General features: G+C 41.4%; 1 protein-coding gene across 1 annotated transcript in view; it reads left to right on the top strand.

Annotated features, from left to right (window-relative positions):
- LOC109865818 (uncharacterized) overlaps positions 1-17,444 on the top strand; it is a 28,470-nt gene extending 11,026 nt beyond the window's left edge. Inside the window, exons 7-12 of the mRNA XM_020454277.2 lie at positions 39-234; positions 1,085-1,269; positions 1,585-1,680; positions 5,958-6,107; positions 15,547-15,640; positions 15,940-17,444. Coding sequence (XP_020309866.1) covers positions 39-234; positions 1,085-1,269; positions 1,585-1,680; positions 5,958-6,107; positions 15,547-15,640; positions 15,940-16,003 — 785 coding nt within the window. The 3' untranslated portion in view covers positions 16,004-17,444. The remainder of the gene's footprint in view (positions 1-38; positions 235-1,084; positions 1,270-1,584; positions 1,681-5,957; positions 6,108-15,546; positions 15,641-15,939) is intronic.
- The last annotated feature ends 409 nt before the right edge of the window (positions 17,445-17,853 follow it).

The raw sequence follows: 17,853 nt of genomic DNA, 5'->3' as shown, positions 1-17,853 counted from the left end.
TCACCTGGTCTATAATCTCTCCGCTATCTCTCTCACAGACCAGGTGTTTCCCGAGGGGGCCACAATTCCGGCCAATGGAGCCGTAGTGCTGTGTTCTGACACAGTCACTGTGTGTAGAGCTGGTACCACCCTAACCAACAGCACTCTCCGAGACACCCTAGTGTTCAGTAATGACCTGAGACTTCTCATTAAACTCTCAGCCACCAGAGGGCAGCAGGTGATGCCTGTACTCAGGTAGGAATGAAATTAATTTGTTTTTACTACTGAGAATAAAACTCTTCATCAAGGTATATAGGTCAAGTGAAGCTAGACAGTCTTTTCTTCGGGCCCGGTTCAGTCCGATCCGCTTTAGCTGACATCCGCATAGCTGATGCTTTTACAGTGTCAGAGGTGGAAATGCGTTAGAAAGCTGTCAAATCCACAAGCGGCTGCCGCAATTATATCTAAACCGGACATTGCCATTGACTGCACCGAGTCGGATTAAGAGAGATAGCATGCAGCCTTGTTTACAAGTTCGAACAATGGAATGTGAGATGTAATCTACACCACAATTAGGCTGATAGAAATTCTCGTTATTTTTTGTTGTTGAATGATTTTCAATTTGAGCATCATTATTTCTATTGGGGCCAAGACGATACCAGTATCGCAATATTCTTTCCATGGCAAAAATGAAAACACGAAGTAGACAACTCTTTGGTCCTTTATAAACCTGCTGTATGTAAAATATTGTGTGCTGAAGTTTGAAAAATAGGTGACTCTGAATGACAACATAATGATGTTTGTTTCCAATGTTAAAGCTGCTTTCCAGTGATACTGGTATAGTCCCGGCCCTATTTCTATATAGGCTACGCTTTCTCGTTTTGAACTTCTAACGCGAGTGGGACAGGTATGGCTTCGTGGCAATGATCACAAGAACAGCTGCTCACCGATTTGACAGCTCAAACGCAGCTCCTCCGACATCTCGAACATCAGCTATGTGGGTGTCTACTATCGCCAGTTAACATCAATCTGATTGAATCTAGGCCTTAGTGTCAATAAATATACCTTGCATGTGTGTGCACACGCATCTCTGTGTACGCTACAGGTCAGTGGAGGAAGGTCCTGTGTCTCTCAGCCGTTGCTCCTGCTGTGAGGCGAGAAGCCCTTCCTCCTGGACCAGCTCCTCCCCCACCCCACGCTTGACCAACATCTGCCCCAGCCCCGCCTTCTCCAGCGACATCGACCTATGCTTGGCACCCCTCTCCGGTGATTGGCAGGAGCACCCAGGAAGTAAGCCATGTCATCCATAGTTCTTGGGAAATTGGGCTTTTTATGAGTATTTTAAGAAAAGTGTAAATGGAAATTGACGCTAGTAGCACATATTTCCGGAATGATTAGAGGAATAATTCTGCTGCATGACTAGACAGTTTATCTGATATAGCGTATTCGAGGTGTTGCATTTTTAAGTGCGTAATACATAGTATAATGTTCAATCAAGTGGTCTCAAATCATTAGTATCTCTAATGGCTTATGTACCGTCCTTAACCATACTAAAGCTCACTCTTTTCTTCTTTCTCTCTATCTGTTGCTCTCTTTCTGTGTCAGACTGCAGTGGACTAGTGCAGAGTCACAGTGAGATGGATGTGGCTGGCTACCTGGAAGAAAGATGTCACTGTGGTATCTCTGCCCTCTACCTGCAGGGTGAGACACAACACTCTTGCATTACAGAGATAACAAACACACAGGGTTGCAAACAAGGGCACACCAGTGGAGGCTGGTGACTTGAACATGGCAGACCCACGGTATAGGTGCAGAACGCACAGAGAGGACAAAGTGTGTTTTTAAAAAAGCATTGTTTTATTTTAACCTAAAACATTGAATAGACATATTATGGGGAATGAGAGGGCTACTTAGTGTGGGGATAGGATCACAGCAGTGATTGAATGAGGCATGAATTGAGGTGTTCAGCAGCTTCTGTGGAGGACAGGCTCATCATGGATGGATGGAAAAGAGTTCCAACACTTCCACTGAGGGCAGGACAGGATTTGACTGGGAAGACTCTACATACATTAATGAGAGAAAATGGACAGGGCTACTCGGTGCTTGGAGAGGAAACATTAATTGCGCCACTGGATGAGACATCGCTTCAGTTCATATCAGGAGGGAATTGACACTGGCAACAGGAGGGGACTTTTTAGGGGGTGGATCACCTTTAATATTGCAGGCAGATTGTAGCTTCTAATGTAATTGTCTGCATCATTTCCAATCCCCTATATATATATATATATATATATATATATATATATATATATATATATATATATATATATATATATATATACATGCATACATACAGTGGGGCAAAAAAAGTATTTAGTCAGCGACCAATTGTGCAAGTTCTCCCACTTAAAAAGATGAGAGAGGCCTGTAATTTTCATCATAGGTACACTTCAACTATGACAGACAAAATGAGAAAAATAAATTCCAGAAAATCACATTGTAGGATTTTTTATTTATTTATTTGCAAATTATGGTTGACAATAAGTATTTGGTCACCTACAAACAAGCAAGATTTCTGGCTCTCACAGACCTGTAACTTATTATTTAAGAGGCTCCTCTGTCCTCCACTCGTTACCTGTATTAATGGCACCTGTTTGAACTTGTTATCAGTATAAAAGACACCTGTCCACAACCTCAAACAGTCACACTCCAAAATCCACTATGGCCAAGACCAAAGAGCTGTCAATGGACACCAGAAACAAAATTGTAGACCTGCACCAGGCTGGGAAGACTGAATCTACAATAGGTAAGCAGCTTGGTTTGAAGAAATCAAATGTGGGAGCAATTATTAGGAAATGGAAGACATACAAGACCACTGATAATCTCCCTCGATCTGGGGCTCCACGCAAGATCTCACCCCGTGGGGTCAAAATGATCACAAGAACGGTGAGCAGAAGCCAGCCAGTCTCCAGATCGAGGGAGCCAGTCTCCAGATCTCAACCCCATAGAAAATCTTTGGAGGGAGTTGAAAGTCCGTGTTGCCCAGCAACAGCCTCAAAACATCACTGCTCTAGAGGAAATCTGCATGGAGGAATGGGCCAAAATACCAGCAACAGTGTGTGAAAACCTTGTGAAGACTTACAGAAAACGTTTGACCTCTGTCATTGCCAACAAAGGGTATATAACAAAGTATTGAGATAAACTTTGGTTATTGACCAAATACTTATTCTCCACCATAATTTGCAAATAAATTCATTAAAAATCCTACAATGTGATTTTCTGGATTTTTTTCTAATTTTGTCTGTCATAGTTGAAGTGTACCTAAGTTGAAAATTACAGGCCTCTCTCATCTTTTTAAGTTTGAGAACTTGCACAATTAATGGCTGACTAAATACTTTTTTGCCCCACTGTACATACATACATACAGTTGAAGTCGGAAGTTTACATACACTTGAAGTCATTAAAACCTGTTTTTAAACCATCCCACACATTTCTTGTTAACAAACTATAGTTATGGCAAGTTGGTTAGGACATCTACTTTCTGCATGACACAAGTAATTTTTCCAACAATTATTTACAGACATATTATTTCACATATAATTTTTCTGTATCACAATTCCAGTGGGTCAGAAGTTTACATACACTAAGTTGACTGTGCCTTTAAACAGCTTGGAAAATTCCAGAAAACGATCTCATGGCTTCTGATAGGTTTATTGACATCATTTGAGTCAATTGGAGGTGTACCTGTGGATGTATTTCAAGGCCTACCTTCAAGCTCAGTGCCTCTTTGCTTGACATCATGGGAAAATGAAAAGAAATCAGTCAAGACCTCAGAAAAGAAATAGTAGACCTCCACAAGTCTGGTTCATCCTTGGGAGCAATTTCATGTACAAACAGTATGATATAAACAGGTGGTATAAACACCATTGGACCATGCAGCCGTCATACCACTCAGGAAGTAGACACGTTTTTTCTCCTAGAGATGAACATACTTTGGTGCGAAAAGTGCAAATCAATCCCAGAACAACAGCAAAGGACTTTGTGAAGATGCTGGAGGACACGGGTAACAAAGAGTCTATATCCACAGTAAAACGAGTCCTATATTGATGTAACCTGAAAGTCCGCTCAGCAAGGAAGAAGCCACTGCTCCAAAACTGCCATAAAAAAGCCTGACTATGGTTTGCAACTGCACATGGGGACAAAGATTGTGCTTTTTGGAGAAATGCCCTCTGGTCTGATGAAACAAAAATGGAACTGTTTGGCCATAATGACCATCGTCATATTTGGAGTAAAAAGGGGGAGGCTTGCAAGCCAAAGAACACCATCCCAACCGTGAAACATGGGGGTGGCAGCATTGTGTTGTGGGGGTGCTTTGCTGCAGGAGGGCTGGTGCACTTCACAAAATAGATGGCATCATGAGGGTGGAAAATTATGTGGATATATTGAAAAAACATCTCAAGACATCAGTCAGGAAGATGAAGCTTGGTCGCAAATGGGTCTTCCAAATGGACAATGACCCCAAGCATACTTCCAAAGTTGTGGCAAAATTGGCTTAAGGACAACAAAGTCAAGGTATTGAAGTGGCCATCACAAAGCCCAGACCTCAATCCCATAGAACATTTGTGGGCAGAACTGAAAAAGTGTGTGCGAGCAAGGAGGCCTACAAACCTGACTCAGTTACACCAGCTCTGTCAGGAGGAATGGGCCAAAATTCACCCAACTTATTGTGGGAAGCTTGTGGAAGGCTACCTGAAACATTTGACCCAAGTAAAACAATTTAAAGGCACTCCTACCAAATACTAATTGAGTGTAGGCAAACCAATGACCCACTGGGAATGTGATGGAAGAAATAAAAGCTGAAAGAAATATTTATCTTCTACTATTATTCTGACAAATTCACATTCTTAAAATAAAGTGGTGATCCTAACTGACCTAACACAGGGATTTTTTTTACTAGGATTAAATGTCAGGAATTGTGAAAAACTGAGTTTAAATGTATTTGGCTAAGGTGTATGTCAACTTCCGACTTCAACTGTATTTTCCTTTCCATGGTAGCTAGATCTTGTCTATTTTTGTTGACTTTCTATTCAAATGTAATGTTGTGAGAGAATGTCTTTCTTTCGGGATATCTATACCGAGTATGTCCACATACCCATCTGACCATTTTATTGGTAATCTACACGGTAATGTAAAAATTTTTTTTTTGTGATCCATTACTTAATATAGTGCACTTATCATATTTGGTTTTAATCCAGAGATGTTAGAAAAAGTATCTAGATCATATATGAAGCTGTGGAGTGATTCTATTTGTGGATTTAAAAGAAAACAACATTACTCATCAGTTTACAATGACACCTGTGTTTTTAAACCCTGGATTTCTAATCCCTTCATTTTATTGTTGGCTCTGATTTTAACAGCAAACATTTAATTTCGATGGCAATGATGAATAGATATGCCAATGGTGGACAACCTTGTTTTATTCCTCTTGACAGTTTAAATCTTTCTGAAGTGTGGCCTTTGTTTACTATTTTACACCTAGGGTTACAATATATAACTTTAACCCATTTTATAAGAGATTCTCCAAAATTGAAGTATTGCAGGCATTTGTATATAAACTCCAGTCGTACTTTATCAAAGGCCTTTTCAAATTCAGCTATGAATACCAGGCCTGGTTTCCCATATATTTCCTAGTGTTCTATTGTATCCAGTACTTGTCTTACATTATCTCCAATGTATCGTCCATGTAAAAACCAGTCTGATTAATAAGGATAATGTAAAAATATATATATATTAAAAAAAAGATTTACTGAGTAGGATGGTCCTCCCCTTCCTCCTCTCATGAGCGTCCACTGGGGCACACTCATAATACATTTCCTAATTGATATACCCGCACATAACATTGTGCAATAGGATGTGGGATTTGGTTTTATGTTTTCTATAATAGTAGAGTAATTTTTGTGTGTGTGTGTGTGTGTCAGTGGCCAACTTCTCCTGTGCTGCCGGGTGGCTGCGTGTGCAGGGAAACATCCAGGCCCTGTCGGACCACCAGAGGGCCCTCATCCTCCAGACCTCCCCCACCCAGGGGGACACCTGTAACGGCCCGGCTACTGACCGACGCATGAGCACTGGTGAGCCCCCGCTTGAACAACATTCACTAAACTGGGTTGTGTTAACGAGGCACAAAGATGGAAGAAAACTATCCGAAATGGGGAGGTTCTCTTTCAATTATTTTATTTGATATTTTGCGTGTGGGGGATTCATTAGGTTCTTTCGAAAGTAGGTGATCCTATCAAAAGTGTCTGTTGGAGAGTAGAGTGGCAAATGAGGTGAGCCACTCCTTCCCATCCTCTGGTTATTCTTGCTTCTCTTCCTTACTATGTCAGCCCCCCTTACTATGTCAGCCCCCCTGACATAGCTCACAATTTTAGCTTTTCTGAAATCTCTGCCGAGCGAGGAGGAATGGAGCCGACCTGATCCTTGCCTCCCACTTTTACATTGCAACCCCATTGGACATCATTCCACATGCCAATCAACATGGTCTATCTCTGACTCTAGGCTACATCCCTTGTTGCATTGTGTGATTTTATCATTTTGACAAAAATGTGTCTACTAAAATAAAAGGGAAAGACAAGTGAGTGTTAGACTTGGGCGGTATACCTGGTGTTTGTCAATACCATTTGAAACTTTCTTTTGAAGTGCTTTAAGTATAATTGTAGCTACTTTTTAAGTAAATTACCTGCAGTCAACTTGTGCAATACGTTAGGTGATGAAGAAGAAAGCGTTCTTCATTTCACCTGAATGGCGTTGTGTGGGCAAGCGGTTTGCTGATGTCAACATTGTGAACAGAGTGCCCCATGTGGGGTTATGGTATGGGCAGGCATAAGCTATGGACAATGAACACATTTGCATTTTATCAATGTCAATTTGAATGCACATAGATACCATGACGAGATCCTGAGGCCAACTATTGTGCCATTCATCTGCCGCCATCACCTCATGTTTCAGCATAATAATGCACAGCCCCATGTTCCAAGGATCTGTACATATTTCCTGGAAGCCGAATGTGTCCCAGTTCTTACATGGCCTGCATACTTACCAAACATGTCACCCATTGAGCATGTTTAGTATGCTCTGGGTTGACGTGTACGACCGCGTGTTCCAGTTACTGACAATATCCAGCAACTTCGCACAGCCATTGAAGAGGAGTGGGACAACATTCCACAGGCCACAATCAACAGCTTGATCAATTCTATGCAAAGGAGATGTGTCGTGCTGTGTGAGGCAAATGGTCACACCAAATACTGACCGTTTTTCCCGATCCACGCCACTTCCTTTTTTTTTTTGGTATTTGTCACCAACAGATGCATATCTGTATTCCCACTCACGTAAAATCCATAGACTACGGTTTGCATCTGCACATGGGGACACAGATCATACTTTTTGGAGAAATGTCCTCTGGTCTGAGGAAACAAAAATAGAACTGTTTGGCCATAATGACCATAGTTATGTTTGGAGGAGAAAGGGGGAGGCTTGCAAGCCGAAGAACACCATCCCAACCGTGAAGCACGATGGTGGCGGCATCATGTTGTGGGGGTGCTTTGCTGCAGGAGGGCTGGTGCACTTCACAAAATAGATTGCATCATGAGGTTGGAAAATTATGTGGATATATTGAAGCAACATCTCAAGACATCAGTCAGGAAGATAAAGCTTGGTCGCAAATGGGTCTTCCAAATGGACAATGACCCCAAGCATACTTTCAAAGTTATGGCTTAAGGACAACAAAGTCAAGGTATCACAAAGCCCTGACCTCAATCCCAAAGAACATTTGTGGGCAGAACTGAAAAAGCGTGTGCGAGCAAGGAGGCCTTCAAATCTGAGTCAGTTACACCAGATCTGTCAGGAGGAATTGGCCAAAATTCACCCAACTTATTGTGGGAAGCTTGTGGAAGGCTACCTGAAATGTTTGACTCAAGTTAAACAATTTAAAGACAATGCTACCAAATACTAATTGAGTGTATGTAAACTTTTGACCCACTGGGAATGTGATGAAAGAAATAAAAGCTGAAAGAAATATTTATCTACTATTATTCTGACTTTTCACATTCTTAAAATAAAGTGATGATCCTAACTGACCCAAGACAGAGAATATTTACTAGGATTCAATGTCAGGAATTGTGAAAAATGAGTTTAAATGTATTTGGCTAAGGTGCATGTCAACTTCCGACTTCAACTGTCTTGAAATCACTGGCCACTTTGATGGATGGAGGCCACTGTGTTCTTGGGGACCTTCAATGCTGCAAAAATGTTTTGGTATCCTTCCCCAGATCTGTGCTTCGACACAATCTCCTGTCTTGGAGCTCTACGGACAATTCCTTTGACCTCATGGCTTGGTTTTTGCTCTGACATGCATGCCTTTCCAAATCATGTCCAATCATTTTACCACAGGTGGACTCAAATCAAGTTGCAGAAACATGTCAATGATAATCAAAGGAAACATAATGCACCTGAGTTCAATTTCGAGTCTCATAGCAAAGGGTCGGAATACTTATGTAAATAAGGTATACTTATTTTCCACCATAATTTGCAAATAAATTCATTAAAAATCCTACAATGTGATTTTCTGGATTTTTTTTCCTAATTTTGTCTGTCATAGTTGAAGTGTACCTATGATGACAATTACAGGCCTCTCTCATATTTTCAACCCATGGAGGTCTGGATTTGGAGTCACACTCAAAATTAAAGTGGAAAACCACACTACAGGCTGATCCAGCTTTGATGTAATGTCAAAATGAGGCTCAGTAGTGTGTGTGGCCTCCACGTGCCTGTATGACCTCCCTACAACGCCTGGGCATGCTCCTGATGAGGTGGCGGATGGTCTCCTGAGGGATCTCCTCCCAGACCTGGACTAAAGCATCCGCCAACTCCTGGACAGTTGGTGGATGGAGCGAGACATGATGTCCCAGATGTGCTCAAATGGATTCAGGTCTGGGGAACGGGCGGGCCAGTCCATAGCATCAATGCCTTCCTCTTGCAGGAACTGCTGACACACTCCAGCCACATGAGGTCTAGCATTGTCTTGCATTAGGAGGAACCCAGGGCCAACCGCACCAACGTATGGTCTCACAAGGGGTCTGAAGATCGCATCTCGGTACCTAATGGCAGTCAGGCTACCTCTGGCGAGCACATGGAGGGCTGTGCACCCCCCCCCCCCCCCCCCCCCCAAAGAAATGCCACCCCACACCATGACTGACCCACCGCCAAACCGGTCATGCTGGAGGATGTTGCAGGCAGCAGAACGTTCTCCACGGCTTCTCCTGACTGTCACGTCTGTCACATGTGCTCAGTGTGATCCTGCTTTCATCTGTGAAGAGCACAGGGCGCCAGTGGCGAATATGCCAATCTTGGTGTTCTCTGGCAAATGCCAAACGTCCTGCACGGTGTTGGGCTGTATAAAGCACAACCCCCACCTGTGGACGTCAGGCCCTCATACCACCCTCATGGAGTCTGTTTCTGACCATTTGAGCAGACACATGCACATTTGTGGCCTGCTGGAGATCATTTTGCAGGGCTCTGGCAGTGCTCCTCCTGCTCCTCCTTGCACAAAGGCGGAGGTAGCAGTCCTGCTGCTGGGTTGTTGCCCTCCTACGGCCTCCTCCACGTCTCCTGATGTACTGGCCTGTCTCCTGGTAGCGCCTCCATGCTCTGGACACTACGCTGACAGACACCGCAAACCTTCTTGCCACAGCTCACATTGATGTGCCATCCTGGATGAGCTGCACTACCTGAGCCACTTGTGTGGCTACTAGAGTGAAAGCACCGCCAGCATTCAAAAGTGACCAAAACATCAGCCAGGAAGCATAGGAACTGAGAAGTGGTCTGTGGTCACCACCTGCAGAACCACTCCTTTATTGGGGGTGTCTTGCTAATTGCCTATAATTTCCACCTGTTGTCGATTCCATTTGCACAACAGCATGTGAAATGTATTGTCAATCAGTGTTGCTTCCTAAGTGGACAGTTTGATTTCACAGAAGTGTGATTGACTTGGAGTTACATTGTGTTGTTTAAGCGTTCCCTTTATTTGTTTGAGCAGTGTATATATATGAAACACTACTATACCTTGATTATATAAGTATTCACCCCCTGAGTCAATACATGTTAGAAACACCTTTGGCAGCGATTACAGCTGTGAATCTTCTTGGGCAAGTCTTAAGAGCTTTGCACACCTGTATTGTGTAATATTTGCCCATTATTATTTTCAGGCACTGTCAAGGTGTTGGGGACAACAATTTTCAAGTCTTACCATAGATTTTCATGCAGATTTAAGTCAAAACTTTAACTTGGCCACTACTGGTAAGCAACTCCAGTGTAGATTTTACTTTGTGTTGTAGGTTATTGTCCTGCTGAAAAGTGAATTTCTCTCCCAGTGTCTGGTGTAAAGCAGACTGATTTTTCCTGTTTAACTCATCCTGAAAAACTCCCGTCTTTGCCGATGTCAGGCATACCCATACCATGAAGCAGCAATCACCATGCTTGAAAATAAGCAGGCAGTTACTCAATGTTTTTGGATTTGCCCCAAACATAAGGCTTTGTATTGAGGCCAAAAAGTGTATTCCTTTGCTGTTTCTTTGCAGTATTACTTTAGTGCCTTGTAGCATGTTCTGGAATATTTGTATTCTTTTCACTCTGTCATTTGACAGCCATTGAACCAGGGGTGAAAGTAGATTACATTTCTTCCCAGTACAAGACCACCTATGTGTGCACGCACATGCACTCTGGGCGAGACACAAAATGTCCAACCTCCTATCCCTGCTAATCTAAAATAGTGTACAGTGGGGTTTGGCAATGGGTTTGGCCTCAGGCCAATTTGTTTCTCAGCTAATAGTCGGCAGAACATAATAGCAGCCCAATTCAAAGGCCTATGATACAATTTTTTACGTATCTGGTTACTAGGCTATATAATTAGTTTAACGTCAATAACATATCCTAATATTTTCATTCTGATTACACTGACAAATTCACCAATGTCTCTTTTGAAATTTGTTTTCTATATTTCTTTGAGCATAGATTGGTGAAGAACTACTTGCAATCAAGAAAATGTCGCTCTGAAAGTCTCAAAAGAAAGGTGGATAATCAAGATAGATGTTTCAGGGAAGACTGGACAGAGAAATAGGCACTGTATTTCTCCAATGTCAAACCAGAGTGTCTTGTTTGCAATGAAACGGTCGCTGTTTGCAAATAATGAAATATTAGACATCATTATGAATCGAAGCATTGCACTTTCAAAATGTACCTTTCCACACAGACAGAGGCTCGACCGGTGCAGAAAACTGCTGGCTACTCGGCCGTCGCTTAACCCAACGACAGAACTGCATCCTTAAAAGCTGCCTTGGTTTTTAACATTTTCAGAAAGTGAAAGCTCAATTAATAGGGACAAAATAGGAAAGTATATATATTTTTTTGTCTCCAATTTTGAAGGCCACGGCTCAGTTTCAGAATGTCATGGAGACTAATCAATATATCCCCATGTGCATCAGTCACGTCTTTTGTGGGCATTGTAAAGCTTGTTTCTAGCATAAGGTATCATGGACTTAAGCATTGTTATAGAACGCTTTTATATTATCTGGTACCACACCAAAACCCACACACGGAGGCATTTAAAGAGTGCATGGTGACCGATATTCAAGGATTTGGCTATACCGACAAATCTATGGATTCGCATAATTGCGTCCGTCAAACAGGTAGGCCTACCTCTTTTTTTCCCTTTTTTTTTTAAAGGAAGAATTATGCTCCAACAAAGCCCTCCTTATTTTTAGTTAAGTTTAATTCAAATTAAGACGTTTGTTGAAATTAATTGCTTTCTGAACTGCTGAACTTTTACCCATAGACTGAATTGCTTTCTGGTCTCCAGTCTATGGGTTACAGAAAAACCACAGAGTACAACTCTTTCTACCGTAGGCTACATAATTTATGTTAAATACATTTGGTGGAGTGCTGCATCTCTCTGGCAACAGCTCTGGTGGACATTCCTGCAGTCAGCATGCCAATTGTACACTCCCTCAAAACTTGAGACATCTGTGGCATTGTGTTGACAAAACTGCACATTTTAGTGTGGCCTTTTGTCCCCAGCTCAAGGTGAACCTGTGTAATAATAATGTTTAATCAGCATATTGATATGCCACACTTGTCAGTTGGATGGATTATCTTGGCAAAGGAGAAATGCTTAACAACTTTGTGCTTAACATTTGAGAGAAATAAGCTTCTTGTGCGTATGGAGAATTTCTGGGATCTTTTGTTTCAGCTTATAAAACATGGGACCAACCCTTTACCTGTTGCCTTTAATATTTGTGTTAAGTATATTTTCTGCCCCTGCCTTTGGTAAAGTGGGCACTGCTTATGGTGCGGCATCAGCGTTCACCTAAATAGCCCTCATGCCACTGGGCGGGAGAAGTTATCATTGTTTTTGGGCAGACTAATGTGAGGTGTTATGTGTTGTTGGAGGTGCACCTTGGTAAGTTCAGCTCAGAAAATGCTGCATTCGTTTAGGCGGCTGCCAGCTGCTATATGGGCAGGCCGGCAGGCTGTTGGGCCTTATCATATAATTATATTTAGAATCCCTATAAATTCAAAAGCATCTCTGTGAGCCTAGTCATAAAGATGTATCATTTAACTTTTAAAATATATTTATTACCTTTTTTGTTGTGGCATAAACACAACCAGTCATGATGTTTTCATCTAATTGTCAAAATCACTTGAAAGGGATCCTTTACTAGGCTACCTGTGCACGTTCATCCACTCGCAGCATATTTCCAGCCTCCAAACAGTGGTGAATGGAAAGAGACATCTGTTACACAAAACACCCAAAAGTATAATGACATTTGGAGATTGTCATTACGCCCAAATTTATGCGTCCACTGCTGTCTGTGTTGGCCACTCATATCTGCCTTGGCAAAATGTAAGTGTTCTCATCAAACCACATCGCATTTTATAGCATAGGCTATATGCCATTTGCTAATATTTCATGCCTCTGACAAATGGTAATGATAAATGGTGTAATAGCCTACAGTTTTCTTGACATATTGTTTTCACTATAGTGATGGGCTCATGTTTTACCGGTACGGCGTACCCCTACTATTTATTTTGCCAGGACACCGTACTAGACCATACTGGCCTCATGGTGACCTCCCTAAGCAGTTTCCTTCCCCTCCAGCAGCTCAGAAGGACAACTTTATCTTTCTAGTGTCTGGGTGGTTTAATACATCATCCACAGAATAATTATTAACTTTATCATGCTTAAATATGTATTCAATGTCTTGTTTTGTTATTGTTACCCATCTACCAATCACTTCTCTTTTTTTTATGAGGCTTTCAAAAAGTTCCCTGGACTTTTGAATACTTGACTGACGGACCTTTACTAATGTATGTTTTTGTCTGGATTCCTTCTGTGTTTTATAGGGCCCTAGAATACTTACGCAACCAGTGCTTGACTTGGGATGAAAGAGGTGCAGGAACGGTCTTTTCTCCAGTTGGTCCATTTAGACTATGTTCACAGAAATTCCCAAATTACATTCTGCTATAGAGACATTTTTGATTATTCACTGTTAAGGGTTTATACACATTTTGGCAGATGGAATTTCATGACTTTTAACCAAATCTCCTTGACCAATAATTGGTGGCGTCTATGTAGCCTACATGAAAGTCTGAATAATCTGGTATTGACATTAGAAGGCCGCTGGTCTCTAATCCCATGTTTGCCTACTATCTCCTGACGTTGTGCCCTTGATCAAGGCACCAAACCCACCAAAAAGTAGAAACACATGGTCAACCATCCATCTGGAAGCTACTGGGTGTGCAGGCTTTAGATCTATCCCTAACACACACCCGAGTCTGCTTATCAAGGCCCTGTTGAGCAGCTGATGTTTAGGCTACAATGAGGTGTGTTAGAGCGGGGCTTTGAACAAAAGCCTGCACATCCAGTAGCTCTCCTGGAGGATGTTTGACCGCCCTTGATATAAAATATTACAAAATTGCAACCAAATAATTGTCTTTATACAATTAGAAATTATTACATTTGTGACATAATGGAGTATTTTAGATGAATGACAAAATTACAATAACATCTATTTCAATCCCACGTTGGAACGCAACTCTATAGGCACTGTACTAGCCGCTGAAAAGACTGGAGATGTAATATTCGTCCATCTTTGGTTTTACTACTGCCCTTAACCTCCCTATGTGTCTGCCCTTAACCTCCCTATGTGACTGCCCTTAACCTACCTATGTGACTGCCCTTAACCTCCCTGTGTGACTGCCCTTAACCTCCCTGTGTGACTGCCCTTAACCTCCCTGTGTGACTGCCCTTAACCTCCCTGTGTGACTGCCCTTAACCTCCCTGTGTGACTGCCCTTAACCTCTCTGTGTGACTGCCCTTAACCTCCCTATGTGACTGCCCTTAACCTCCCTATGTGACTGCTCTACCAGCCGCTGTTTGCACCCACAGTCTGCCCAGGGTCTTTTTATTTATTTTCTTCAGGTTAATGTACCTAAGTTTTCATTTTTGGCTGCACAGCGTCCTGAAATGTTTTGCTACAGTTTTCCCTATTGAACACAACCCTGGTCTTAACCCGGCATACGCAAACGGCCTGAACACACCACACTTATAAAGCTTTATTGAATCCCTGGACGTAAGCTCTCTTGATATGTGTGAGCAAACATTGGTTGGAGGAAATATCTCATTGCCTTAACATGGGTATATTCACTAGTAAGCAAACAGAACTAAACAGACAGAAACAGGGAGGGACCTTCCTGAATTTGTCCAATAGATAATGTTGTTTTCGTAGCAAAATTGTTTCCATTTGGAGTAAAGCTTTTTGCTACGGTGCAAAATGTTTTGCTACAGTCATCGACTAAGGAAAATACCCCCGGAGAACACACCACACACTGACCACTAGTTTTGAGTCGTAGAAGGCCTAAGTACAAATGAACTAACAACAAATGAAGACTAAGGATATTGGTGAAGAGCCAATCAAAGACAAGGATATTGGATGGAATGAAAACAAACCAACCCACAGAAAAGCGCTGGAGGCATTTAGTTTAGTCCTGCATTACACTGTATTTTTACAGATCATCTGTACCCTTTACTTAGTCCAGTGGGATAGATTATCTGTAGTTGCTATGTCAAGATTGAATATTTCAGTTATTAACTGTGGAAATTTTCCCATGAAGGACAGATTCTTAACTTACATTTGACCATTATTGTCCAGAAGGTGGCGATCTTTGTACAGATTTAGACATAGCCAATGGTCATACCAGATATTGGAGACTTCAGATATGAGTTCATGGACCCTAGCATGCACAGAGCTCTCCTGGTGTTTATTTTTAATTTTTAAGATAAGCATGGCTGACAATGTGAGTCAAATATGCTCATTTTGGGAGTATAGGTCAGTACACAGGTTTATTTCATATGGGCTGGTTTCCTAGGCACAGACTAAGCCTTCTCTGTAAGCTTAGAGAATCTCCATTTAAATGGCTTTTTAGGCTTAGCTGACTGATGGTTTTGGTTCTTTTCAGAGTCTGCCCTGGGCCTTCATATTGGCCTGGTGCTTGGAGCTCTACTGCTACTGGGACTGGGGGCAGCCCTCTTTACCTACCTCTACAAAAAGAGGTGAGATCATACACAAACACACATTCAAGCCACACACGCACAGTCTCCAATGTGCATACATACTCAGACGTGCTTATGTACGCACACATCCTGCCTCAGTGGTTAAGTGAAGAGGCCTCATTTCACTGTATGCAGCTGTACATAATAGTTACACAGATGGCCCTTTTACGCCAATGTGAATAGAAACATGATTCGCTATCATTATCTTGCCTCAACCCTTCTGAGAAAACAATATACTTCAGTTTATTCACTTAATAATTGTGCAGTTGTCAAAAGCTGTGTATGCTTTTTGTCCTTAGGCGACCACTGGACTATTACTCCATGGAGTTGAATGAGCATGGAGAGGGACTTTCTGAACTTTAAGTGTGTGTGTGTGTGTGTGCGTGCATGTGAAGGAGCATTCTTTAACGCTGGTGAGTGAAGGGAAGTTGTCCTGCCTGTCTTTTTTCAGACATTGTGTTCTTTTGTCTGTGTTTTTGAATGGGGATCTCCCACTAGATAAGGGACCAGCACCATTTTTGTAAATGTGTACGAATTGCCATGCTTTTACATTCCCTACATCATAATTCCCAGTAAATGTTGCACTAGTTTTACTACTATGTCATAATCATGGTTTCACTGTCTCGTGCCTACATTTTCTTCTCCTTCATATTCTCTTTTTATTAAATCTATCTGAAAGTGTATGAAGTAACAAGACTACAAATCTAAAAAGCAATCATGAGATACCGGTACTGAAAGTTCTGTTGATTTGTTTGGTTAAAATGTGAATGCTTGTGATGAACCAGTGATTACAGTCTGTAACCATCTCTTTTTATTTTATTTTATTTTTTTTACATTTGGCAGAATATATGTTATTTACATTCTATTAGTTGAGGAATAGAAAAGGAATATGAAAGACCATATGGAGTCTCTCCTCTCCTGGAGCTATGGAGTACTTTATAAGCACAAAGCTATTTTATGATACCACCCCCCCACAAAACTGTTAGAAACGATGATGTAATAAGAATAGTATTTTCATTATTGGAAAACTTGGTCTGTATTAATTTGAAACCGTTTGTATTCTAGCTGGCTTGCAAACTGCTATTGTGCCTTTTTACTTTTATATGAGGTCAAAAGGGCCTGATCTGATGAGTATTTTGTAGAGAAGAACTATAGCAATGTCTGTGAGAGCCTTGTGTGTAAATTTGTTTTAAATGTTCTCAGGGGGAACTGAACTGTAGAAGCAACCATAAATACAACCAATCATATTAAAAAGGGTATTTACTGTTAAAGACACAAATGGAAGTAAATATAGGTTTGCCGAAATGTTCATGATCAAATTCAGAGCAAAAACCAGGCTGTCCCTTTTTTGTATTCAATTCTATTATTTTCAATCTGCTGGAAGCGCATTAACTTTGTTCAGCTCCTTGCCATGGAATAGCGTAAGACGGTGGTTTTCAACGATTTTCAAGGACTGCCCTATACAACACAATCACTCCAGTTCTTTAAGGTTTAGTGGTCATAGCACAGCCTTGTTTTTGCCCTGGATTTGCTCTTTATAAAATAATAGAACCGTTTGTGGCTTTGCTATCAAAATAATTGTTAAACTGCTTTGAAATGTCTCATTGTTTTTGTTTTTATGGCCAGATCAATACTTCATGTAAAGGGAATTTGAAGAATGTCATTTTTGTCATTTTATTGCTCTTTTTAAACCTCTTAATCGTGTTAGTACATTTCAATTGAATGCACTTTGGTAGATATATTTTTTCATGCCATGTAGCTAAGTTTGTATTCAAATAAATTGATATTTCTTTAGATGTATGAACATCTTGTCTGCATTTCCTTTTCTATTCGTATTCTACTATCGGTCAACAAACCCATCTCCCCGCTTTCCTCTCCCTCTGCTTCCCTCCTTTCATGTTCCTGTTAAAGGGGTTGGAGTGGACTCAAGCGTATTTTGAACTTTTACTGTTGAAGCGAGACTCCAAGTATAAACAGTGAAGTACACATCCGAAAGGGTAAAAAATGTTTTTAGCAAGATAGTGTCTTTTAGACACAAGTGCAAACTCCAAGGAGAAGGGCAATCGAGGACTGAATGCTTGAGGAGCAATGGAGAACAAAAGAGGAAAGGCCACCCTGCTATGTCATGACATACATGGACCACTGAGATGTGCCTTTTTATTAAGTAAATCAGGTGTTAAATTAGGTGAAAAGGAGACTGGAGTGCCACTTTT

This window comes from Oncorhynchus kisutch, linkage group LG20 (genome assembly GCF_002021735.2).
Source record: "Oncorhynchus kisutch isolate 150728-3 linkage group LG20, Okis_V2, whole genome shotgun sequence".
NCBI classification, from domain to species: domain Eukaryota; kingdom Metazoa; phylum Chordata; class Actinopteri; order Salmoniformes; family Salmonidae; genus Oncorhynchus; species Oncorhynchus kisutch.
The sequence above is the reverse complement of the archived record's forward strand: the minus strand, read 5'-3'. Positions and strand labels throughout refer to the sequence as shown.